The 27,843-nt window shown below is 41.3% G+C and overlaps 1 protein-coding gene across 1 annotated transcript in view; it reads right to left on the bottom strand.

The window, feature by feature from the left end:
- Positions 1-13,848, bottom strand: part of LIN7A (lin-7 homolog A, crumbs cell polarity complex component) — a 49,143-nt gene extending 35,295 nt beyond the window's left edge. Inside the window, exon 1 of the mRNA XM_068936401.1 lies at positions 13,520-13,848. Within this exon, the coding sequence (XP_068792502.1) occupies positions 13,520-13,562 (43 nt within the window). The 5' untranslated portion in view covers positions 13,563-13,848. The remainder of the gene's footprint in view (positions 1-13,519) is intronic.
- Positions 13,849-27,843: the final 13,995 nt, after the last annotated feature.

The following is a 27,843-nucleotide window of genomic DNA, read 5'->3' on the forward strand; positions in this document are numbered from 1 at the left end:
GGTCACTACAGAAAAATAATCCTGGCAATTTTCATGCTCTGTTCAGTTGTGCCTGAAGAGCTTTAATCAGGCTGAAGATGAAAAATATGTGTGACCTAACAGCTCCTTATACCTCTCAGTAGTTTTTTATTCCTCTAATGCTTTTTTTTTTTCCAGGTTTACTCCTTTACAGTTCATGTGAATTCCAGAATTCTTAATATTATTCTGTCAGTTTCTTATCATAATGATCAAAGCCTACACAGGATGCTTTATTATATTTAACGTTCTTCTCCAAACCCAATTAAATGACAGCAGGTAATCAATGGTTGGGCAATTAGAATTCCGTAGTGATTAGCAGAATTCATTCACAACTCATAGCCAGGAACTCCAATACATTATATCATACTCTTAGTCTGTGTGACTTTTTTGTTAAAGCACAAGCTTTGAAAGATTTTCAGTGTGTACCTTTTGAAAAGTCTCTGTCTTACTAGAGCTTTGCTGTCATTTGCTGCTTTGTATTGCACGACGCTTCCCTGCTCAAGTCAAATACCAGACTGCTCAACGTGCCTTCATTTCATCTCTTTGGTTCCTTACCAGCAGTAGTGCTCTCCTGAAATACAATAGCTCTTCTGTTAATTTAATACATTTATTTAATTTAATCTGGAGAGTTCAGAAAATCAAGGCAGAGAGCAGCCTCTTCTGGCCCTTTATCTTGATACGGCTGTCTCACACTTACTGATTAGCATGAAATTTTGTGCAAAAGGTGTACTTAACCACAGTGAATCAGACTTGATGTGCAGAGAGAAACGAGCTAAGCCATTAGAATACAGCAGTACTATTCAGCACTTCAGAGTGTATATCTGTAAGTTTTATTCAAATTAATTATGGCAAGAATAATAATATTAACACTTTCATATTCTAGTTTAAATGATAGGGGTAGCAGTTATGGATTTACTGAAGTATCACTCTATACTCCTGTAGTTAAACATTACTATGAATACACAAATAAATATAACAAAGAACATCCATAAAAAGCTCTCATGATTCATCTTGGGGTGAGGGATTCACCTCATCACACTTTGTGACGTAGACATCTAAACCTCAGCTACTCACCCTAGGCTGCCGCATTTACAGTCAATGAACAAAAACAGATGCTTTCAGGCTACAGTTCATGTGACCTATTTTAGACGAGATGAATCACACTCTGGGAGTGCCTATTCTCTTTGCTGACTGCAAAGGGAAACTAGATGATCAGCTCAGATGTAAATGGCTACATCCTACGTATCAGACATCCATGCTGGTCAGATGAAACCCACTCTTACTGCCTAGATAAATATTGAATGATTAATGCAAGTTTACCTCCATGTGGTCCAGGAGACACTGTACTTCAGAATAGTCACATTTGACAAGAATAGGGTCATTAGCAGGCAGGCTGATACATTTGTGTAGCTACAGTTTTTCAAAATGCCTTATTAAAAGATTATGTGGTGTTTTTTCTTAATGTATGAGCAAAATCAACCATGGAATAATATCGGGCATACCTGTGTCTGTCTCATTTCGCCTGATGTTTTACGTTTGCTCCTAATGATGTTGGTGGAATCTCCCCATGGGTTTCTACATACCTTCCACCACTGCCTGGAGCATGCTTCTTTGCTTTGGTTACTCAGACTGTATTTTGGTATAAATAATATATTTCTATGTTTGAGCAGCGCCCAAGTTCTGCTTGCCTCCAACGTCTCAGGCACATCATGGCTTTAAAAGTTCTCTGCTTCACTCCATTTCTCAGAAGTGAGGCTTGTGACCAGACTGCTATACACACCAAGTCAGTGTTCAACACCATGAGTCTTCCCAGGAGCTTTGGCATGCTGTCTCTTAAGGCAGTATATTTAGAGTAAATAACTCTCCAGGTACACCTGAATATTACAGTGAACTTCTGAAACATTTTGCAAAATAACTTAAAAGGACACAATTTATTCACAGGGAAAACAGTGTCATGACAGTGTCACCTAGGATTCAAATATGTCACCTAGGATTCAAATACACAGAGCAAACTGTGCACAGATCCCTCCATCCAGTATTCTCAACACTACAAAAGCCCTTTAGGGCTCTATTCAGCAATTTTGGTCACTTTAGCTCAATTTCAGGCATACTGTCTTTGCTCCCGAATACTCTACTTAGCTTGCTCAAGTTCAACACTCAAAAACTTCCTTTAATTCAAAAAATACACTCCTCTATGTTCTCTGAACCTCGCAGTGTTTGAGTAACACCTCTACCCCCCCCCAGTTTTAACTAGTGATTTCTATTTTTTCTCTTCAGCTAAGTATTTTTCATATCCTTAGGCCTACCATGAAGGCCAGCTGGGAGAACTGGGTTCGCTTTACCTTGGTCACTCTTCCTAGCATACTAATTACGCTATACAAATTAATTCCTCAACTGTTATGTTACATCACGTTAACTGATGTACACCATGATAGAATCTTTGTCAGCAATTTTCAGATTTTGTTCTCATTTTTTGTGAGCTATATCTAGAGTTCTTAAACTAATAAGAATTCATCAGCTACTTTAAGAAAATGGCTACATACGGTAACACTTTCCATTGTTGCTTTTTAAAGGAATAATAATAAAAAACACAAAACAGCAAAGATTAGATTAATACATAATTCAAGATTGTTTCAATGTGATGAGTTTCACTGGCTTAATTCTAGGCCTGAAGAGTAATAGTGCAGGTCAGAAGTTTCAAAGATGGGCATTTAAAATTAACCTTAGAAGCATATCATTTTTAAACACTGATGTAATTTTTATTCTTCTGACTTATTAGTTCCACTCCAATTTCTAAAAGGAATCAGGGTAAGCAGGTGCATAAATGTGAGCTGTCAGTTTGAAAATTTTCATCACAAGATTTTGCCATCTGTGAGAGACTAAGAAGTTACAGATATACCAACCCTTTCTATTTGACAGCACCCACTGATTTTGTATAGAAGACACTGAAGGTAACATCAGTGTGAAAACAATATATTATTGTTTAAGATTAAAAAATGAAGCTGAAAAGGCAAAGAAAAGAAGGGCAATGAAGAAGGTCTCTTGTACTAGAAAATACAGTACTTCAAACATTGTAACTTTCCCCCTGCATTGGTTATGGATAAATGGAAGAGGAGTGTAAAATGCTTTTTTTTTTTTTTTTTTGAAGTTACTTGGACTTTATCCTTCTTAATCATACCTGCTCTTCATGACCATAACTATGATTTATAGCTTACCCCTCACAGGGGAATGGAACAGATTAGACATGACTCTGGTGCTTTTGTTTGAGTATGGGCAGTTGGCTATGAATATGATACAAAAGATCACCTTTTTTTTTTTTTAAGGCTTAGCAAGAAAGTTAGTTTTTAATTCCGGTAAATATATATATATGTGTGTATGTATGGATGCATTAATTCCTTAAATAAAAAAAACCTAAACCTTTGTTTCCTGCAGAAAGAACAACTTTTTGTTGTTTCAGACTGTGTGTTACTCTTCTGGATTTTACTTCTCAGTCTTTCTGTAGGTTTCTCAAAAAGTGATCTCATGGGTTGAATGTAGTTATTTTCTTAACTAGAAAATGTAAAAAGGTGTCCCGACTTCCTGAAACTATAAATATTGACAAGAAGAAAACACCTGGAAGCAAAGCTTTAAATCCCACAGAAATTCTGCTTGGTGAATAAATCTGGCTTCAATGAAGTAAGTTCCTACAAGTTGAGTACATGAAAGCAAGGTAACGGTACACTGCCTCCTGTAGCCATAGATAGCCTGCAGACAGAAGCCTTGATAACTCTCCGCCAGCCTCTATAACTCATCTGTCTCCTGATCACAACATCACTTGCTCTTGTAGCGTAGTTTCCCCCTCAGCAGAAACTGCTCATCACGCTGAAGTATGAAGCTGCTTTAAACACTAGACAAAAGTACACTATACACCTTGCTGAAGCTGCCAACTTAAACACTTTACAGGCTCTGAGCCTAGATTAAAAAGGAAAAGGCTGACGCATTAACATACCTTAAGGATCCTTCCTGCTGAATGGAATATAACTTTTGTATTTTAAACTACAAGTCTACAGAGAAAACCATTAAAATCAATCACAGAATTACAAGTTTTACTAAGTTGGAGAAGCAGACAATAAAAATAGTTCGAATGAATAAGCTTGTCTGAACAAACAGGATGAAGAACAACATTCCCTCCCTCCCCTTGCTAGGCAAAGGCACCTATTCGTGTCCTACATGCAGATCACAAAACAAAAATATTGTCCATATGAGCAACCGCATGCATTTTCCACACTGATACTTTCAGTGTGTGGTTTTAGTTCGTGTCAGCCAGATTTTTGTTGGCAGGGAAGAAAACAGAAAGAGGAAAAAAAGGCACCAACAGGTGTCTCGCAAAGGGGGGGCTGGGTCAAATCAGGAATGCTAATTCCCCTTCTCAACAGGCACCATGCTCGAGCCAAAGCAGTAACTCTCGCTTTCTTCTCTGCTCATATGTCATTACCAGAGTCTCCTGCTGCCTGCTCCTGTTCTTATCTCTCCGGCTAATCTTAATCTTAAAGCTGTTTCTGATCATACCAGAAAGAGGAGAAAGGATGGCTGTGGGCTACTGGCAACTGTACATAGTGACAATACAAATTCTCACTTTAAATTTAGCATCACGGTTTTATCTCCTGTTTTTCTAGGTGGTGGGAGGCCTCAGCAAGACAACAGAGGAAAAGATGGCATTTGCGTAATACAGTGGATGCGATGCAGTCATTATGTACACATACCTAATACAACTTTCTCTGTAGGCTCAGGCAACAAGAGACTTAATATTCTCTCTTCAGTTATAGTTGTTTTAAGGACTTCACTTTTTGTAGATTTAATCTGCCTGGTAGCTGACTACGTACTAGTCATTTCTCAGGAACGGAAAAACCTGTTCGTTGCAGGCATGTATGTGTAAAGCTGCAATGGCAAGAAGAGGGCAATGTAAATAAAATCCTTCGTTAATATATCCCTGCAAAACTAGGCAGTAGCGATGTGTTGCTGGTGGATCTCAGTAACTGACTACAGTTAATTTTCCACTTTGAAACAGAATTAAAAGTAGGGCCTTTCTTCTACAAATATGAACTTTGAAGAAAACTGACTGCGGCAACTCACGAACAGAACTCTGAAAGAGAAAACCCCCTGTGAGAAATAGAGAGCTCACTGTCACCTTGCATTGCTGTTGCTCGGTGCCCTCTGTGTTGAAAGATGCTGAGAACAGGAGCAGGAGGAACAGAACTCATCCCAAACCGCAGGCCGGTTTCACAAGGTAGCTACCTAAGATATGAGATGCACGCTCACCTGGCGTATTTTGAAACGGTTTCACTGCCAGGAAGCAAAAAGCATGGAATAAATTAGTATAAATTCCACAGCCATCCCTACTCGTAACTTGCGTTATGAGATTATCAGGCTACGGAGTGAAAGAGATATACATGTAAAACAATCTCTTTTTCCACAGACTGTTTCCACAGGTGCATAGATTTTAAGGCCATCATGCCCTGAAAAAGTTTCTGTGGTCTGGCTTTGTATAACAAAGAACACAGCATACTATCCTTTATACCTGTGCTGATGCAGTTAGTGGTGTTTGACAAAAACACTTCTCCTGTATCTACGGAAAAGTGAAGAGATGACAGTAAATAAATTTCTGAAGGTTAAAAATGTTGCTGATGGTCTAATTTAGGCCATGGTCATCCAGCTAATCTGCTTCGAGCGCGTTCTTCCCCAGCACTTAACTGACTGTGAAGGGATTGACACCTTAAGATCTAGGATTTATCCTTTTTTTCAGAAAATAGAGTTAAAAATAAAGTTAAAGGGTTAGTGGACATGGAGGATTAGTATTTAAGCTTGGGTTCCCATTAAAAAGAACCAATAAAAATGAAATTTTGGTTCAGAAGAAATGAAAAAAGAACAATACTCTTCCTTATACAATAATCCATATTTATACAGGCACAATTAAAAATTAATGCTTTGATGCTCCGGTTATTTGTGCATACTTCCTTGTTCCACATTTTAAACAACCATCATTCTCTGATCTCTTCTGGAAACCAAGCTTTCTAATCAATGTTTTTTCTCTTTTCTTTAGGATTATTTGTTGAGTAAGGTAACAAACAACTCATTATGAGGAGCAGTATGCATTTCCTGGTTATTCAGCAGAACTACATTTGAGAAGTTTGGTTTTTTTTAATTAGCCTGTTTCAGATCCCAGTTCAAATATGTACCTATATCTCCTTCTGTATTTAACGTCCCTAAGATCTGAACTTGTTGTTTAAATACTCGGAAAAACAGCTTTAGCACGTCAATGTGTATTTCTGGATCAAATCTTCTGATCTGAATAGAAAATTAGCAGTGGAATGTTTCCCATTCAGAGGCTGAATCTCCAGCAAATATCTCAAAAGAAGATTAAGCAGACTTAGATTAACCTTGAAAACGCTTGGATTTATACCTACATGTACAGTTCACAGCACATTAGTAAGTTTTATTTTTAAAAAGCCAAATGTGTATGAAATTTACCATGTGAAACAAATTAACCGTGCATGAGGGAAGACAGATTTACAAATTGTCAGTTAAGTGGTTTCAAAACACTATTTGCCTTTGCTTGGGTTTCTCTTAAATCCTTAACTTCTAATTAATCATGTTTCTAATAAGTGACTAAAATCAATAGTTCTACTTAATTCATATTGCAAATCCTAGTGCGTTACTTACAAGAGCATCCCTTTGTATCTCAGTTACAAATACAAGCTTTTGGTTGTCTGTATGCTGTTTTGCACTTTGCACTTGTCATCCACGTTAAGGAGAGATGTCCATGCATGTGCTGAGAAACAGGTAACTGAAAGGACAAGTTATCCTCTGCACAAAGCGGATGGCTTCGCTAATTTGTCACATTTTTTTTATTTTCTGTCTGGTAACTTCATTAGAGGGGTCCAACTCAAGTGACAGGATGGAGTTAAGCAAATTGTTTACTTGCAATTACATTAAGAGGCTAATCCTTTCTTTTCTTTAGTTACACAAATGTCTCTCAGACATCAGTGTGAAACTGAAGTTGGTAGGATCCAGCACAGGCATGTCATTTATAAAACAAATCCTTCCCTTTTAACATTACCTGCAGATAGAAAGAGAGAGTATATATTTGCTACACACAAAAAAAGCATTCCTTATGTTTCTTAATCATTAACACTCTGATCTTGTAACTTGTCGCAAACAGTGACTAGCGCACTTGCTCAGAGTCTTGTCAAAGACTCCACCCACTCCATCAAGTTTCAGCAGTAAGTTGCTTTTGAAGAATGAGAAGCAGAATACATACACGCAAGTTCAGTGTGCCTCCTTGCTTTACACAGGATAAATTCAGATAGGCTAAAATGATTATTTCATGGCTAATGTGTCAAAAGAGTTTTTGCAGCTTGACAGACCAAGAGGAATGCAAGCTCCCTGCAGAGACATCTGTTAACCACGGGCACTGTTTGCCTAGTTTCAGCAAAGGTTTGTCTCACAGACATTTCCTTACTGCGAACAAAGTTTCTACAGAGATATACAGTATGATTGATTTTGCGCTTCTAAAGTAAATACGACTGGAAGTTTGATATGCCCCTCTATACTTCTCAAAGGTGACAATGTTAAAAAACGTCACTAGTTTTCAATACCTTTCCATGTGTTTGTGTGGTGTTAACCACGGAGGTACAGCATTATGAAGAAAGGCAGAACCAGAGGTCAATTGTGCCTGGTGCACATTGAAGATGATACAATGAACTTTCATTTCTTTTCATTTACTGTGCAGTGACTAAGCTCAATTGCCATTTCTATAACATCATGAGCTGCTTTGGGCAGGAGGACAGAGTCATCTCTATAACAGCAAAGCCAGACAAACTGATATATGTCAGCGGAAACCTTACCTAACTCAAGTGCTTCCAGCTTTTCACAGAATTACTCTTACAGTCGTACACCTCGGTACCTCTTTCAATTCAGGCTTGTACTACCAGAGATATTTAAGTTGGATATATGCATCCAACTTTTCGAATTACATATTTTTACATTACTCAAAATAATCAAAGATGACATCTAAGTAGCCATTTCCTCTTATCTAGCTACAGGGCCACAGGAGACACTACTAAACTGCATCCTTAACTAATAAGCATTTAAATTGCACAGATCTTCAAAAAACATACCCATTCATAACCCATAAATCACCAGCTCAATCCACTCACCTTAATCCAGCTCTTCATAAAAATACAATTAAAAATGAAATAAGTGTTAACACAGTGATGTAAAACAAAAAATGCTTTTCAGTCTGTCACCAGAATTGTCACTTTTTCTGTTCCTGCAGATTCAAACATAAGCCTTTTTTTTTCTTGGAAGAATGAATTTGGTTATTTATATGTATGTCATCAGTTGGCTTATCATACAGAGAAGTGTTAAATTTAAAGTGTGTGGCTCTTGCAGAAATATTTTTACTATTTTAACATGCTAGCCTGAAGAGCAATACAAGAAATCTCTATGACGGATAGATATACTTTGTAGAAAGTCATGAAAGGGAGCAGCACAACCGCTTAACACTGTTTTGAAGAGCTTAACTGCAGTGTAAAAGATATTTGGCCTTATTCTGCACCTCTGTCAAGAAGTATATTTCACACTCCATGATTCGGGTTTTCTCTTCCTGATTAGTGCTTTATATATTTTTCCCAAGACAAATATATATGGTTTAACATACGTACAGTTCAGAGCAACTTATATTCAATATAATTTCTATTATAGACACATATGGGCAAAGACAGGGGAAAGTCCCCACTTAGGTAAGCTACGAGAATATAACGACCAAAAAAATGAAATGAAGAGAAGAAAAGAAAGGAAGGAAGAGTACTTTGACAAGTAACAACGTACATTAATGGTCAGCTGTCCTCCAGTATCACATTTGATAGAGTATGTCTACCACCTCTTATAGCAGATGGTAATTCCATGCATGCTCTTATTACTATTTACCTTCACTGAACATGTTTGCTGTATAACAGATTTTCAGTAAGTTTTGGCACACCCATTCCATTGGAAAAGTATTTAGCTGAATTCAAACAGAACCAACAGAGATTAGTTATGTGTTAGCTCAACAACAAGAAGTCTTTCTGGTTTCCTAGGACTGTTTTGAAAGCAAGAGAGATTCTGTTGTCAGTGTTTTTGGTTTATTTTAATGCTCTAAGTGATCTTAACTAAAGCCATCTCACATTGTTCCCCATCTGCCTCCTGTATATCCAACAGCTCTGACCTTGTTGTGAAGTTTTATAAGCACTTCGATATCAGCACTGCATGTTCAGTCAATTCAAAGTTCTTTCCTCTTCAAGCACGTGACTGTAACTGTCAGTGGTATGATTAGTAACTAATTACAAGGAAAAAAGGAATTGGACGTGGATTATTAACAAAAGATGGTCAAGCCTCCCCTCCCCCCCACATGCTAAAAAGATATTTTCTTGCTCTTAATCCCAGCGTGGTCTTAGCACAATCTAATCTCATATCTTCAAAAATGAGAGGAACTTTTGAAAAGTGCTCTTTTATAAACTGCCACTTTATCCTGCTCCTATGCAAAGAGAAACAGGGACAGAGGTTTTCCAGCAATCTGAGCAAATAAATGGTTGGTTTTCTTTAAGAGCAGACTTCCATCTTTGGAAGGAAGAGTACAAATAAAATTTAAAGTAAGGTAAGCTTTATTAAAAACTTGCTAGATGTTTAGCACAGTAAGAAAGTTCAGATAAAGTAGAACATCTATTATGCACAGCTAGAAAGCACTTCAAAGTGCAGGACTCCACATGGGTGCCAAGGGAAGCACTAAAATTACTGCAATGAACCTCCCAATATATTTCCAAGAGCATAATGGTGTTTGCAGAAAACGCTTCCATCAGCCTGTGCTAACACACCCTTTCAGCTCTTCACATTCGCAGCAAGCTTCCTTCAGTTTCTAATTGCTCACAATGCGTATCTGGTGACACACAAGAGTTCATGGGAGGTCCTTAGAGAACCTCCAACAAGCTAAGATGGTTGGGATAGATGACAGTGCACTTGAAGAGCAGAACACTGCTGCAGTGTGTAGAAGATGCACCATTTCTGGCAGTATGAAGCTGGTAAGGTGGCAAGGGTCATGGGAAAGCAAAGGAACTGATCATTAGATGAGGAAATTAGGTTGCTGAACAGTAAAAATGAGTAAGGGTTACAGGAAAAGCAAGTAGTAATGTAGTTAACTGTGCTGAGAATTTGTGAGGAGTTGGGCAATGGGACAGAGCACATGAAGGAGGCAGGGGGTTATGGGGAGGAAAGGGGAAGGCAGGAACTGCTGTTCATGGGGTGGGTAGAAGTTTGCATGTATGAAACATGAAAGTCATCGAGAGGAAAGGAAAAGACAGTGATGCCAGGCTAGTAAATAGAACAACGGGTTCCAAGATACAGCAGTAGAAGTGATACATGAATACGAATAGCATAAATAGTTGGAAAATGCCAGTTAATTGAAAGTAAAGCTATCTATAAGAAGAAACAATGTCAATAAAGTCCTTATTAAGAAGTAAAAAAAAAAAAGTTCTGAAATTTTAAAATGCTTTTTCTTTGTCATTTTATGAATCATAGCATTGTAACTTTTTGCCTCAGTTTGGAACAAGGTAGGGTCTTCAAAAGCTCTAAAAACATCCCTGAGCTGGCCTGAAAATTCTCACATTTTGCTCTGAAGGGCATTGGGATTTACTACCGGGGTGGTACTGATTCAGGATGTAAGTTTTTTGCAATAAAGATAGTATAGGTGCACATTTTTTAGGGAAAAGACTTACGTGGCTATTGGTAGAATCACAGCATACAGGCTCTTTCCCCTCCCAAGCTCTGAAACACAGTCACCATCTACCCTAACCACCGTAAGAAAGTATCCACAAATCACTCTACTGCCTTACTTTACCCTCTTGAACAGTTGCTGATTCCTTCCCCTGCTCCCAGCAGGGCACCATACAAAGTTCAGGCAAAAGCCTTTGAGATTAAGTTTTAAGTGATTAAAACTTCCATTATTTTGTGAACTTGTTCCACATATTAAAAAGCCCTAATGGAAGTTGCACACATTTGTGCAGGTAGGTAGGCACATGATGAGAGGAATTAAGGAAATTAATTCCTGTGCTTTGGACAGAAGTAATCTTCCAGAATGTAATTGGCTTTCAAGCATTCACACATAACATGCCCTTCACCTTTAAATGGTAATTAATTTTAACATACATATTTCAAATTCCATTTATGTCAGGGTTCAGGAAAGCTCCTATTGCCCTAGCCGAACACACGATATTCGTAGTCTTATCCTGGACAAAATGTAAGAGCGTAATTCAGATTTCTGATCTATGTTTCTTTACAACGTTTTACCATTTGTATGTGACCCTTAGCAGGGAGAAATGCAGAAGAATGCTCCCTGAGACAGAGTTCAAGAGACAGCTCCCTCAGCAATGCAAGGCGATTGCTATATCCTTCCACGGAATATACCTTCTCTTCTTGCTGCATTGAACTCTCTTTGGACATGGTAAAGTGGATACACGTCGTGGTCTCCACGACTTTTCAGGGCTTTGCCTAGACCATACTAGAGCTGTGCAAACCAGAGTGATCACACACATAGCTGCATCTGCTTTAATAAAAGCAATGGAAGTCTGGGAAATCCCACGACGCAGCACCTTCCTTCTTCCATGGTCGTGAGAGAAAAGACTACAGAGGAAATTTTTGGAAAATTTAGGCTTGACCTAGTTGCTTCTGAGATGTCGGCCCACCCTCTCCGCTTGATGTAGCGGCAACATGCGATAGGTGAAATGTATCCCTCTGATAAAATGGCCTTCTGTAGGTCAGGTGCAGTATTTAAATCCACTACTTGTCTATACTTTTCTTTCGCATGTCACATCCTATGACCATGTGATACTGCATCTCCCTCATACTAATATCAGCCCTGTATGACAACCTGGGAGATTGCAACGTTGGCATCCCCACCCAAACGGTTAGGCATATCCTGGACGACAGATGTTTATATTTAAATTGGGACTAATTTGTATTTTCTGTATTGTGGCTTTGTTAAAGCTTAGTCTTAGTAATGAAAAGGAATACATAATTCTGAAATAGTAATACTTTTCTTTGAAAAGCCAGGTTTCCTAATGGATTGCCATCTGTTCAACCCTTTGCCAGGAAACAGATTTGTCCTGCTTACTGCAAACAGTATTAGGGTGAAACTGTAGATTACACAGTGGATTGCTGAGCAGTTTAATTTAAAGTGCATGCTAGCGCTTTGTTATTTCAGAAATAACAACTATAGTTGTTTCTTTTCTAGCAAAGCTTGAATTTACACAAATCCATCCAGCAAACTGTATTTAGAATACTTTATGAGGTGTTTTGCTCTTCAATTCCAATAAAGTCGCCTAAAAATCAAAATTTATCATGTTGAAACTGAGCTCATCAGGTTTCTTTTGCATAGCAAGGAGCTCTCTGTCTTATTTTGAGAGCCCTTCTTAATCTTCCAGAAAGAAGATTTTGAAAGACAAGACGTTGACCTAAATCATGCATTCAGAAGTCCAAGACTTATGCATGCTGGGAGCCTCTAAATGCAAGTTAGGAAGAAAGATGCCCCAGCAATTCAGAACGCTGTCGGGAGCTGTTTGACCTCTTTAACTCGTGCAGCCAAAGCAGCAAAACAAATGAGGATGGTAAGTTACTCTCCTCTGTAACCCAGAGAAATCTGGTAACGTTTCTGCAGAGCCTTCTTAGAGGCACACACCTACAGTCATTGAGAGGTCCAATTTGTACAGCCTGGAGGCAGAAGTTGAGTTTCAACGTAACCTCAGGAGCGCAGTACCCTCTGGCATCATCTCCATAAGGTTAGTGACAGTGTCTTAAAGCTAGGAAAACATCAAGCCTGCTCTCTATATCTGGACCAAGTACTCATCCACACAAATACCTAGACGCACTGTTTTACACAGTACCGCCGCTAACGGCGGCGGAGACAGAAACTGCCCTGGCCGCTCCCTCCCCCGCATCAACCAACCCCCCGAAACGCAGCATGTGGCACCTGGAAAGGAACATCTTTTTAGGAACGCGACAACCTGTAACTTCCAGATGCCGGGAGAGAAGGGCAGCCGCCACCGCAGCAAGGCAGGCGCCCAGGCTGCCCACACCCCGCCGCCCTGTCAGCGCCCAGGCGCCGGCAGCAGGCACGGCTCGGCTCGGGGGCAGCCCGCCCCCGCGGGATGCCGGCCCTACCCCGGCTCCTCGGGACGGGCAACCTCTTCCCCCCCCCCCGCCCCCAACCTCCGGAGAAACTTTTATTTTCTCCGTTTTTATTCCTCCCGTCCGCGAGCCGGGCTCGGCGGGGAGACGCCTTCCCTCCTCGCCACCCGCCTCGCCCGGCACGCCCGCCGCCGCCGCGCTGGGGCTCCGGGGGAAACTGTGCGGCTCTCTGCGCCGCGGATGGCCCCTCGGGCCGGCGCCCGGGCTGGCAGGGGCGGGCGGGCGCGGCGGCAGGAGCCGCGCTTACCTCGGTCCAGCGTGAGCGGCTGGACCGCTGTCAGTGTCGCCATGTCTGCGGCGGGGCTGGAGCCCGAGTGACGCGCGGCTCCGACACCGGCGTGCAGTGAGGGGAAGGGCGGGGAGAGGGGGCGGAGGAGGGGGAGGAGGGTGTCGGCGGGAGGGCGACGCGCGGCAGCAGGCGAGGCGAGGCGCTGGCTACCGGCATCGCCGGGCTAGCCGGCCGGGCCTGGCGGGAGGCCTCCCGCCTCCTTCGGGCTGGCCTCGGGGCGGAGCCGGCGGGCCGCCGGCGCGGGGGAGGCGAGGGCGCCGCAGGCCGGTTCTTAACGGCTTCGTCACGAGCCGCAGGCGGGAGGGGCGCCGCAACGGCCGGCGGCGGGAAGGCGGGCGGTCCGGGCCGGCCCCATTGGCGGAGGGGAGCGGGGGGGGAGCGGGGCTCGTTTGGGGTGGGCCGTGCCGTGCCGTGCCGCCGCCGGGGTGAGGAGCCGGCGAGGGGAAGGAGGGCGCGTTTGTGCCGGCGTCGTGGGTCTGCATGGCGGTGCTGCCGGCAGGATGGGCAGGGCCTTGGCGCCAACGGGCACCGCCGTTTTAAGTCTGCCGAGGCGTGTCCACCACCATAGTGGTGGTTTTTGACGGGCGTACTCGTCAGCCTCGTCCGCCGTCCTGCGGTGGCCAGTTTCCTGAGCGTTGAGTGCAGCTGGGCCACCCTCAGGAAATGAAAGTCCTCTGATAAGACGCGTCGACGTGCGTCTCCGTCGCGTGGGGTTGAGTCCTCGCACTGGCAGAGAGAGGTGGCCGCAGGCGCGTCGCGCTCAGCGCACGCCGATGAGTTGCGATGTGCTTGACGGAGGCTGTCGGTGAAGGTGGCGTTTCGTACAGTGAGCGCAGCGGGACTTGCTGGCAGCCGTCTGGTCGTGTGCTCCTGGCCTCCCCAGGGAGTGGCAGCGAATGTCGTCTCCTGCCTCGCTGGAAAAGGGGGTGTTTGTGAGCACGGCAGAGCGCCACAGAGTTGCTGCTGCCTTCCCCAGGGTGGACAACGGTGTACAGAAATGACTGAGTGAAGAATTAGATCCTGTTAGACCATTGCCTGGTCTGCTACCTGCATTTTTGTTTGCCCAAGAAGCATTTAAACTGGGTGGAATCGTAGTCCAAAGAGGAAGGCAGTACTCTGTTCCCCATATCCCCTGGGACCTGAGAAAACAGAGAGGACTTAAAAATACAGCAGTGGGAGGCTGCACATCAATAAAAGCTTTCTACCTGCAAGGGTATTTCAACACCGGTGTAGATAATTAGGGAAACTGGAAGTATTATCATTGGAAGTTTTAAGAACAGGTTAAAAATACATTTGGCAGTCTTAGATAAATTTAAATAATACACATGAGCCACCCACTTCTTCTGTTAGACTGAATTCAACACAAATTTCTCTGATTAATAAACAATAAACAGTTGTCCCTTTGGATAGCTTGACAAGAAAATGTTTTAATTGGTGAAAATACTAAAGTCAAAAAATCTATTTTTGGCAAGCAGTCAATTTTATAAATCAAAATTAACATAAGGATTTTTATTATGCAGATTTTATGTACTTGCCTAGCAGCTGGATTGACATAAAGTGTAACAGCTCCTCTTGAGTAGTCACATTACTGTGTATTGGATTCATAGTCCTGAACAGAGAAGAGGTACACATTTGGAGCTTTAACAGCCTAATGCGACAACTCTCAAACTGTTATGACACTTTAAAAAAGTCTATTGCAGACATAAAAGTATGTTTAAATAATATTAAAAGCAAAGTGCCAAGCTAATTAGCCAATCAGGTTGTTTTTCATACAGGACTTTATAATCCTCCAACTTGTTCTTTTAAATTGCCATATTGTGAACAGACATTTTGCAGCAAAATACAATTACGACATGAACTTTTCTATTAATAAATATGTAATGCATATGCCAAATAGATAACTTGTTAAAGCTAGATCTTTAGAAAAAGCAATGTTTGGGCCTGAGCAGGGTTTCTGTGGAAAGCGGTAAGCTCATTCTGAGTTCACCCTTTTATATCTACCGCTGGTCAGATTTCCTATGCTCTGCCACAGAGGCTAATTGGCACTTGGATGAGGGATTTGAATGGGAGTATTATCTGTGCTCAAGGAAGATGAAAAGCAGCATTTGCTGAAATTAGACATTTCCTAATCAGCATAGCTGCATAGCTAATGCCCAAGAATGTTAAAGCTGAGGAGTGCCTTAAGCTGCTGAACTGGGAAGATTTCAGAAGTTGTCCAGTAGAATTCCGTAATTGGAAAAAGGGAGAGGGAATGAACCAGAGAGCTGTGAAGTAGCTCTGGTTTCCCAGTGTCTGTTCCCAGGAGAAAAAGCAGACTTCAATACAAATTAGTAGTCAAAGAGAATTAGTATCAATCAGCCTACCTTCTTGGAAGGTGGATCTTTCTAGATGGAAACAACTGTTATGATCTTCAGTCCTCTTGCTGATTCCTTGGGCTATATTGAAGCTTTTAATTTAATATCACGTGATGTTTACTGAATGGGTGAAACTATACTGAATTAACAGAGTATCTATTATATGCACTGGAATCTGGTTTATTGGCAGATCTTCAAAATGTAGGCAGTGGTCAGGTGCCAGTGTACAAAGCTATTTCTAACAGATCGCCTGGAGATTCATTCTGGCTATTTGCTATTTTAATCAAAGATATAAAATGTGGACATAGAGGCTTTGGTAGCTGTTTTTAGATAATGCATCAGAGAAATAGTAAGGAAGATATGATATAAAAATAAATCACAATAAAAGTGGGTAAACCTTGGGACAGGTTGTCCAGAGAGGCTGTAGAATCTCCATCCTTTGAGATTTTCAGACCTGATGGGGCAAAGACATGGGCAACCTGCTCTAGCTGTGAAGTCAGCCCTGCTTTGAGCGGGAGGTCAGACTAGATGTTCTTCAAGTCCTTTCCAACATAAATTATTCTATGATCCTGTAACAAAGTGGTCAAACTACTGGTAAGAATTGCTGGAATAGCTGGACTAAATGGTTACAGTCCAAAAGTATTGTGTTTTAACGCAGCTGCAAGTGTTGAGGAATGCAATTGATACTTGTGAGATCGAAGCCTGTTTTGGGAAGGGGTGGTCTTACATAACAGTCTCAACATAAATTCTTGGTGCGCTGTTGTCAAAATGGCTAATGTGATCCTTGAATATAGGATCCTTAGGTATAGGAGTATGAAGAAGAGGAGTGACAAATAGAACTAGGGAAATGATCCTTCTTGTGTACGTAGCATTGATAAAGCAACTTGCTGGAATCCTGTGTCCAGATCTGGTGTTTGCATTTCAAAATGGCGACTAAACTTTGATGTAAGGTTTAAAGACCTGAATGCTTATCAAAGGGAAGCGTGAAAAGGAACTAAATCATTGTGTATAGGTCTATGTATAAGCAAGAGGCACAATAGTGCGGGGATTTATAGTCTTTAAATTTATAGTCTTAAGACATAAGGTGATCCCATGACTGGGAGTTTGACAAATCCAGCCTTGAGTCTGACATACTTTTCTAGCAATAAGGATAACACAAGGTCCCATTATTCACTGTTGCTTGAAATCTTAGCAAAAATTAGAGGTCTTTTAAAAAGGCTTGCTTTGATCTAACTTCTAAGGAAGAGTAGAATGGCAAAGGTATTCAGGAGGTTAGATGAGATAATGATTGTGATCTATTACTCTCATGACTTCTGTGACTGTCTGATTTCTCTCAGGAATTGGAGCTACAAGGGCCAGAGAATTATTTCTACACAGCACAGTGCAGTGGAATGTGGAAAACCCAACACACCTCTGAACACAGTAGTTGGCTACCAGAGTAATGCATCTCACTAGTCCTAAGCGTTGTACGGGCTAATTAATTCACTGGAACTAAGCTGTCACCCTGTGACTGGAATACAGTGGTAAATGCAGCTATTTTTTTCCCCTGAGACACCTCAAACAGAGCTAAATCAGAGGTGGAAGTGCTATTTCTGGTGGCTGCAGAGGTGTGCGGCAAGAAGTCACAGCATATTGGCTAGCTCAGTCTGTGTCTGGGTTACCAGCGCTGTGTTATGCCTTTTAGCTATGCTCTTTATATTAGTCTTTGGACTAAATGTTTTGTCATGACTAAATTTTACTTTGGGCAATTACCTTTGGGTTCCTACTTACATATCCCATGAGGTTTCAGTTTGCTGCAAGACTGTTCACAGCCAGGTTTACTTTGGAGAGCTTGGGGGGCAGCCACTCGCTTTCACCCTAAGTTTACAAAATAGGTGAATTTTATTTCATGATCTAATTAAATCTTGTTTATGCCCCTTTTGGTTAAATGCAATGTGTTATTTCATTGCTCTTGTATCTACTTGATGGCTCCGGGGATCACACTCTTTGTTTGGAGGATGACCAGCTGTATCAGTCGTTCCCCGTCCAACAATGGTTTTATCATGTTTGAACTTTGCATGGAACTCCAGATTATTTCAGTGCAGATTCCAGGTACAGAGAACTTTCAAGATCATATCTTAGAACTGATTCAGAGCACACATTCAGCCTTTTCTCTTTTTTTCCTGCTGACCACTAGTTTCACTTGCACCTAGTACTTCAGTGCAACTAAAAGCAGTTTCCAATAGTGTTGTAATACTGCCTATGAATTCTCAAAAGGCTCTCAGGAGCCATTGAAATTTGTTTTTTGAGTGGCATTTTGCCTCTACAGGGGAAAGAATTCTTCCTTTTTAAAATCCTTCAGTTATTTCCATGCTGTTTCCATGGCAGAACTTGCTATTTGAGACATCTAATGGTTTAGCAGCAGGTTGTTTATTGGGCAAAAAAGTGCATCAGCTTCCCATAAGAAATGTGATTTAGTGCTTTCTGAGAATTATATGCATTAGTCACATGTACAGTTCATTTTGTCCGAGGAGAGCCATGCCACCTTAAATAATATGTTAGATGAGCTGGAAAGTTCTATAGGAGTATGCCTCTGTATAGTACAGTACTTTTCCACTGTACTGCACTGTATTGTAGTACCATGCTTTCCTACAGGACCCGTTTTACATTTTGTAGGTAATGCAATTGCTATTTTCCCAAACGTTAAAACCAATTTGGCCTTTAAAAATAGTTCTTTTTTTTTCTTTTTTCTTTCCTTTTTTTCTTTTGTTGTTATTGTCGTCGTTGGTAAAGATTCAGCTCCAGTGGCCTACAGTGAGAAAAGAATTGAGCCTTGCTGAAAGATTGTCCTTAGACTCTGTTGAAATTCAGGTGGAGAGTCTACTCAGTGCTGTGGGTTTCACCTTATAGTCTATAGAACCCTATCAAATCCAGGCACCCTCTCTAAAAATAACTACTGCAAAAGCTGACTAAGAAAAGCATCCCTGTTGTCAGTAGGCTTACGTTTTCTGATTGGGGTACTGGGCTGCACTTTGGTGAACAAGGCCCACCCTTTCAGGCAAGAGAACAGTCCGAAAGCAGTTACAAATCAGACCTTTAGCCCATGATGTGTAAAACCATTCAAAATACCTGATACCTGAAACTTGGATCTGTTTCTCGTGGACGTTTTAGGAAGCGTTTACCATGACTTACTTACTTTGACTGCTTTAAGGATGTGGTCTCTACCCAAAGTTTGTCTGTACTGTTAACCTGTGAGAGGAAGTGTAAATTACTCTCTGTGGGACCACAACTCTTCATTTGGTGTGTTTACTGCCAAGTGGGGCTTTGTCTGCAAGCACCATACCTGCAGTCTTAACATACTCATAGTATATGAATACCAACAGACTGTAGCTAGTGTTTTTAATTATTCTCACAACCATTTTGCATCTAAATTGCACCTCTCATAGATAAGCATCATGAATTGTCCACCTACCTCCCATATCCAATCTATTAATATACATTTTGGATGGAATTTTTGAGTTAATGTGATTTCCTAACAAGAACCATATGAGTTAAAAAGAGACTTGTCCATGAGAATATGTTTATTGATTATTCTTGGCTGGGTTTTTTGTTGTTTGCATCAAAACATTCATATACAGAAAAAACAGAGAATGTGTGGTCACAGAATTGAAAATCTTATCTGTAGAGGATGTTAAAACAGCAGAACATATCATTTCAAATGGTTTTAGAAACCAGTGGTGAGCTCATACTGATAGTTACAAGGAAGTGCGTGGTGTGAAGTATGTTGATTTAGAGAAAAAAGTGCAAGGACAGACCACAATTCCATAAAATTGCCATGGCTAATTAATCTGGGAGTGTGAACAGGGCAACAGATATTGCTGGCTATCAGCCTTGTATTTACTGAATCTGTAAGGCCAGTGTTCATTTTCATGTGAGATAAGTGACTTTTTGGTATGCCTCTGAAAATGGGTGAGACCTTGATTTTAAGGAGTTGTTGTAATTAACTCTGATTTTAGTATATTCCTTAAGTGATTTTTTTGAGCCATGAACATTAAAATATGATTAAAAAGCCATTTTTAAGTCTAGCTTGTATTTACACATTTTAATTGGGAACGGAAGAAAAGCAAGCTGTTTGCAAAACTAATGTGTTTACATGAAGCTTCAGTATTATCTGAAATCACCGATTACATGATGAAGCCGCGTAGATAATCAGTTTTGTCAGTTTGAGGATTGAAAAAGCCAAATAAACCAACGAAGAATAAAAAAACTCACGACTTGGAGAAACAGTATTGTGACTGAGATGAAAGCAGTAATTCTGTTTTAGTCCTGCTTTGCATAAAGAATGGGAAAAGATAAATTTAATTTTAGTTGAGATAGATTATGATTGTACTGAAACTTTCCTGTTTTTTTCAGTGACACGCTCATAAAAGATGATAGTTTAAGTACTGTGGGGACGAGAATGTCATGGCCACTGATTATCACTTTGAATAACGTGATCTTCGCAGGACAAGAGAGCCAACAGGAAATACGACCAAGTTATCTTGGTCTAAGAAGCAGTTTAATGGTCGTCTCTGTATCTCCAATCAGCATCTCTTCAGGGCTCATCAGTGCAACATTGTGAACAATTAAAGCACATCTCATCACTGCAATGCGCTTAGGTGCACTTGCTAAGATATTCCGCTCCATTGCGTACCCCGGAGGCGAGACCAGCTTTAGGGCACATGTAGGTTATATAGATGTATTTTAGATGTGTACGGATGCTGATATGTCTGCATGTAGTCCCAATGTTGTGATAAACTTGTTTGTCTAAAGGTAGTTTAAAGTCTTATTTCCTATGAGCCTGGGAGTCTGCAAGACTCTTAGTCTTGCAAACAGTAAATGTCTGGGCATATACTGTCTTTACTCACATGGTAAACTTACTTGCTTCAGTGAGTTAACTAGTGCAAAAAAGTGTGTGACTCAGTTCAAAATTTAATTAAATGACATAAACAATATTTTCCTCATGGGAGGCCCTCAGGGAAACCTGAAATGTACAGATTTAAGGTCCTTGGGTGATTTTTTGGATAGCATACTTTTAATGTTCAGAGGAACATTTCCTCTTGGCACTAAATTAACAATATTCTTCAGCACATGCTGCTGTCCATCTGCTCAAAGCCCTCAGATGACACCATTCTGGTAAATTTGCTCTTCATTCACATTCAAAGCCATCAAATTTGCTTTCAAATTGACCCATATTCCGTTCCAGGCTAGAGAACAAATTCTCAATTTTTTTCCACTCTAATGGCTGCAGCATTGTCAACAGTTTATATCTAACCTTTTCTCTAAATAGATGAATGCTGCTGGGATTGACATCAGGTCACAGGGCTCTTCTGTCCTGCTTTCTCTGCTGCCACAGATGATGCTCAAGGCCCACTGAAGCAGCACTCCAATCACATTAACAGCTATCATCAAACACTGATGAGTATTTGATTTTTCTCCAGGCCTGTCTTAGCTGCTGCTGCTGCAGTGAGAACTATCCCATCTAGTTAGTGATTGGAGTGGGTCTGTCTGGGCAGAGAGTGCTCTCTGTTCGTAGCAAAGCTCTTTTTTATGGTACCATCTCCGTTTGCTGTCACAAGAAGTCGCCTTTTGTTGCATCTCTTTGCCCAGCCAAGGAAATTCCCCTTAACAGAAGTACAGTTAGTTGTGCCCTACTAGCAGCCCTTGGAGACGGTGGCTCTGATCATAGTGACCAATGTACAGTCATCAGATTGTTCCTGATGATAATTCATGTGAGGGCACTCCACCCTGCACCCTGTATGTGTCTTCTCTAAGAACGTGCACAGTTCTCTTCACAGGCTCTTTAGCACCTTTCCAGCAAAGCCCTTCTACTGAGTCCTTACTGTGAAACTCTAGATTGTAGACACTAGCTATATAGAGAAATCATGGGACAAGGTAGTCACTCCTAACTGGGCTGGTGAATGTTATGTGAGTTGAGGAATTGTCGTGGCCTCAAGCACAGGCGTCAGGGCAGATGTGGTTTTACCTTGTTGCCTGTTCTCTGCAACAGCCCAGGAGAGCAGACCATAAGAGTATTTCTAACCCAGGCCGCCTGCTTTGCCAGAGGGGAAGGTGGCAGGTTGGAGGAGAGAAGTTACCAGACTGAAGTCATGTCCTTGTATGAGTCTGCTCATTTTTTCTTAATCCAACTTTGTCCTTTGACTTAAATAATTTTTTTTGTACTATCCCCTCCCATTCTGTACCTCTACCCAGGCCAGTATATGTCCTTCCTGCACTGAGCTGCCCCAGATACATCTGTCCTAAGTGGCTGATTATTTATTATATTTTTCTAGGATATTTGAGTCTATTTGCTGCTGGTTCAGCCACAAAGCTAATAAAATCAGCAAGGGAACAGCACTGAATATATGACGGGAACGAATTCTCACAATTCTTAGAAGGAGTCTGTGAGGACTGAAGCACGAACCTTGCGTGTAGTGAAGCAAGATTGTTTATTTCATAGTCCATCCTCGCTTATATACCTTATTATGTGAGAACATACACCGTATTATGTGAGAATACAGCTGTGTTTGCAGATTAAAGTTACTTCGCTACATTGCTACAAGCCGCGCTCTGCATGGAGATTATCTTCTCTCTCTCATGTCCTTGCCCTGGTTTCAATATCTGCACTCAGATAGCTCACGCGCCCCTGTCCGTCTTGGCACTGACTCAAGTCTTCATGTTAGGCGCACTTTCCCAGGGCTTCTGGCACTGAGAGAATACTTTGTTGCTGCTCCTAATCGTCTTCTGGTACACATCGCCCCCGACAGGAGTCATCCGAGGAAGAGCAGAAGTGCTGCTGGTCTTTATAGTCACCTCTTCTTTACCTGGAAAATTTAATACACCGAGAGCAAGTCTTTCATATCTAGCTCTTGTCCAGCATCCTTCTGGCAGCTACGCTTGTTTTTCACACACATTTCACATTTAGTTTCCCTCTCCAGTATCCTATTTACCAGATACACCCATCGGCCTAATCTGTTATCTGATAGCCAGTATTGGAAGTGCCACTGTTCAACATTGTAAACGTGGCATGGTGAGGCCCCATGTGCACTGGAGTGTACCTAGAAGGTACGTGGATTAACTACAGCCTATTACTGCAATTCCTTCTATTATCACATGAGCTGCTCTTTTTATCACCTGATGCTATCATGTGTGCTTGGAGCAGGGGAAGAAAGCAAGAAGTCTGGCTAATAAGTTTGAGTCCAGCAGCTCTACTTCCTGGCGTAAGAGCAGCCTTTCCAGATCCAGTTCTGTGTTGCCAGTGGGGGGATATCCCCTGACTTCCTCTGGCTTTCTGAATTATTAACCAGAATGGAGCATGAGACCTGTACAAAGTCCATAATGTACTCAACCTGAACTAATAAGCTTTGCTGAACCCAAGCAGACTTCATAGGGTTGAATGCATCTCCGTTGCACTCTCCAGTGTTGTGTGTGGAACCTGCATGAGCAGTTAGGATTTTACCTGATTATGCATGACTAAGATAATGTCGGTGGATTTCAAGCTGGGAACACTGGATATCAGAACACTGGACAATCCAGAAACTAAGCGAGAAGAATAGCAAGGGAAGGGCACTAGTATCAGCAGGCTGTGGGATGGGAATTTGCTGGACTTGTAGTTTCTTCTTTTTCTGCCTGCCTTCAAAAGGTCTCAGTTTTGCAGTTTACTCATTTTTTTCTTCTTGCAGTGAGACTGAACAGAGTATTTTGAGCTTGAGTTCTTTGGCAGCAAGAAGGGGAACTCTATCTCACAGATGGGCCAGAGAAAGACTTAACACCTGTTTTCCTTTTTCCCTCTGGAGTTACCTGTGTGTTCTTTGTATCCACGTAAAAGAAAGGCTGTGTCTGTTTTCCTAGCTTGCAAGGGATTTAGGAACTGTGTTTACGCAAAACTGTTGAACTTGGATGTACTCCAGGGTATTTCCAAGAGAACATGACTATTACTATGAACAGATAACAATTCCAGAAAAGCAAAGGATTTCAGTATCGTGATTCACAGTCATCTTTTGGTACAGGGATTAGAATCATAAGGTGTAGAGCTGGAATAATTTCCCCTCTATATCCAGGTCTGGCAATACCATCCCCCATCTATTTTGTGTGGTTTATATTTTCTCTCAGTGTAGCTGTTAAGGAAGCAGCTTCTCCCAGAACAGGGTTTTCATCTTCCGGGCCTGTAACGTAGAAGCAGAGTTGGCTTCAGGCATAAGCAACTCGTGCAGCTTGTAGGGTTTTACAGCCCCATGGCTACCTTCCTGAGCTCTGCTGCCATGCCGAAGGCGAGCGCTCCCTGCTTGTGGGGAACGCTGCCGTCTAACAAAACCCAGCAAGCCCCGACTGAGATCTGCTGGCCCTTAGTTTTGTTTTATGGCAAAGTGCTGTCTGCTGGTGAGATAGAGCCTTCCTTCACTTAGTAGAAGAAGGTGTGAGAGACCTCATTGCCTACCCTCAGCCCCCTGAAGTGCCACTTGAACCCACACTGACCTCCTCCACTTCTGCAGGTGTTGCTCTGCTAGTGCTGTAAAACTGAGTATTGCTTTCACAACCCTGAGGGCTGCAGACAGCCAAGTTCAAGATTGTTCACCTGAGAGCAGGCTGTACACTGCATGAAATGGCTTGGTGCAGTATAATGTGATAGCCAGCAGATGGTCATAACGTAAGTCTGGATGCACAAGGGGGCAGAGCTGAGCTGCTGGGGGCCCCTCCTGCTTTCAGTTCTCAACAGGACCATTACTAAGATTGAAGGAGAAAGTCCTCAAAAAGTTTGGGAGCACCTGCTGGAGCAGTGAAGCAGGCTAAAACGCCACCTCGCAGATCACAGAAGCTCCTCAGCTGGGTCCTAGATGAAGCCCAAGAGGCAATAATATCCTCTTTGCTCTATGAGACCACATCTTTTTTTTGTGTCCTCAGACCATGCTACTCAGAATAGATGTGTTGACTGGGCTTCCCTTTAAGGGCGATTCCCACCAGGAAGGAAGAGAGCTATGAAAAGATAAAGCTGTTGGGAATATTAGCTTTCCCCTTCTAGTTCTACTGAACCAGGTTTCAGGGCTGAGGAGCAGGATGATCTACAGCTGGTCTGAGCATTTGATTTAAGTTTTGATAATAAAGATACATGTTGAACCATGAGACATTTGGGGGACTGGAAAGTAATTACGATTTGAAAAGTCTGAGAATAAACAGTTTGTTTAAAAACAAACGCTTCTTATAGAAAAGTCTGTTTTTAAAGTGTTTTTCTGAGACAATATCACTTGGCTAGCTCTATCAGGTCTGACCATTTTCCACAGACGCTGTATCTGCTCAGACAGCATATTAAATTTTGTGTTTTTTTTCTCTAGTTTCTTTGATAGTCATGCTATTATTCCCTGCTCCCCCCAATTTCAGTTAAAATACCATGTTTGATATATCTAAAGGTCCCAGTGCTACAGTCCTTAATACCTGTTTTACTAGTTTTAATAACAGCTAAAGGCTATTTGCATCCATAAATCTAGCATAGTGCATTCAGTAAAGTATTTCAGTGGGTTGTATGCTGTGAGATTGGCTGCCAAGGGATTTTATTAATAATAAGTGGGAAACATGCTTTTTAACTGTGTTTCTATGGCATTCAACCCTAGAGAAATGATATCTTAAAATCACTTTCAGTGTATACATGTAGGAACAGAGTCTCTGTGTACATGTATACTTTCTAAGCAAATTGCAGTGAGGCATGAAGGATATTTTAGGATCCAATGCTGCAAGATACTGAGCAGTGCTTATTGCCTGGAAAGTTGAGTAGGAGAATACTCCTGTGGGTGACTCTCAGGCTTTTGAATTGGCATTATTTAAAGCCACTCCCCCTACCCCACACAAATACAAATTATATTGAGTGCTGCTAAAGAAAACACAACAGTCATTATATTATAAGCTACCTAAACAAAACATTGTTATAGACCAGCTAAGAAGAACAGTTAGCTTTTACGCTGAGCATAGCAAGTACTCTTTGAGATATATTTTATCAATTACATTCATTAGTTTATAGGTTTGATGTTATTAGAAATGGACTAGATTGTTAGCATCAGAAGGATAGAAGAAGAATTGAGAAAATACAAGAGAATGGGCAAAGTAAAGATGTGCTTTGCCAACCAGTGCCTTGGTAAATATTTGAATACAAAGGTGGTCAGTACTCTAGGCGAAGCGGAACTGCAGGTGTACTGAATCTTCTGGATGAAGTCTTAATCACCAGCTGTTAGTCATTTTAAAGGCATTACTTCATTTTTCAGTACCCCAAAACAAAATGCAGCTGGCACTGGAAGGTAATTCAGCTTTGCCTTCTTGAGAATTATAGGTATTAGGAGAAAAATGGTTACTTTGTTTATAAAGAAAAAATGTTATGGCACTGTCTGAGACCCATTTAAGTCAAGCTTCATTTATCTTAAAAAATGGGAATCTAAATATTTCTACCAGTGACGTTTCAGGACACTGCAGACATTAAATTGTAATCATGAGGGACTTGGGTTCAGTCTTATAGAACAGCATAAACAAGGCTGGGCACGTTCCAGATGTTAGATTTTTCAGTTTTAAAGGGATTGAAAATGTATTTTCCATTTTTATTAAGATTATTTTCCTAATATAAATGAAGCAATTTCTGGGAGTGGGATTATGAGTCAGCTACAAAGCTGGCCTTGTTGTTGAGACATGTACAGAATATACATTTTGTACAGCTGTAGAGAACAGATGGACAGAGTTCTGAGAAATGGTGAGCATCAGCTTTCTGCTTTGGATTGGTCAGTATTTGGCCTAGAGGTCATGCTCAAGCTGCTCTGAGTTTTCCTGCAATACTCGGATCTAGCGTAACTCTTCAGTCTCATATAGGGCTTCCAGTGAGGATCCATCCTTGGTTGTTCAGCAATCCAATGGAGGGGCATGACTGTGGAGCGCAGGGATTATGGGAAGATGTTACTGCAGAGAGCTCCAGTACATTGTTAGCAGATTCGAGACAGCTGTGCTTAGATGAATTTTGCTTACTTTGGGCCTTTGTTTCTATGTGGATTGCCGGAATGAAGCTTGATTATCATGACTGTCTGTATCAGTGTGTCCCTGACTGATAGAACCTGATTGCGACCTCATTGCTCATGCTTTTTTCTGACTGATATTTGGGAGTCCAGAAACACTGGATGAATCTAAAACGACTCTGTGGGTGTAGACAGACTTAAAATATGAGAGCAGAAATTATCAATAGTAGAGGATGTTTTAAAGGAAGCAAATTCTTTAGAGCTGTTCCCTCTTCTTTTATTCCCCTCTGAATACTGCTGAGCTTCAGCCTTAGCCAGCTGCTGTAACGTTTTAGTGTCAGATTTCAAGAAACATCACAAAACATGAATTATATTACAGTGTTCACATAGCTTACGGGAAGCAAGGAATGTATGTGTGAGCTCCTATGTATTTTATCATGTCAGCAACTCTTGTTCATTCTGAAACTGTGGGTCTGGTTTGGGAAAGGCTGAACCAAGACTTAGGAAATTCTGTGGATGAGAGCTTTGGAGATGAAGGGATTGCTCTAGGTTCGTTCTGAAAGGAAGGACCTGAATAATTTCTAAGGCCTCCCAGAGAAAAAAGAGAAGCATCTTGTGACCTATTATATCAAACATCGCATGGACATTCTTGTGAGGCTATCTCTTAATTATCTGTCATATATATGATACATCTGCGTGTCTATAAGCAACCTGCGTATGTTTGTATTCATCAACACAGGCAATAGCAGGCTGATTGGGTATACGCACACCTTTACAATATATGTCGCCTTTGTGGCCTGTTAACACAGGATAACGTCATCTTACACTGTGGCTGCTGAAACAGCTACCTACATTGATGTGTTTTATTTCATGCTCTGATCTGTTTTCCACAGGTGAGAGAGATTCATCATAATTACAATCTTAGGTC

This window comes from Struthio camelus, chromosome 1 (genome assembly GCF_040807025.1).
Source record: "Struthio camelus isolate bStrCam1 chromosome 1, bStrCam1.hap1, whole genome shotgun sequence".
In the NCBI taxonomy this organism is placed as follows: Eukaryota; Metazoa; Chordata; class Aves; order Struthioniformes; family Struthionidae; genus Struthio; species Struthio camelus.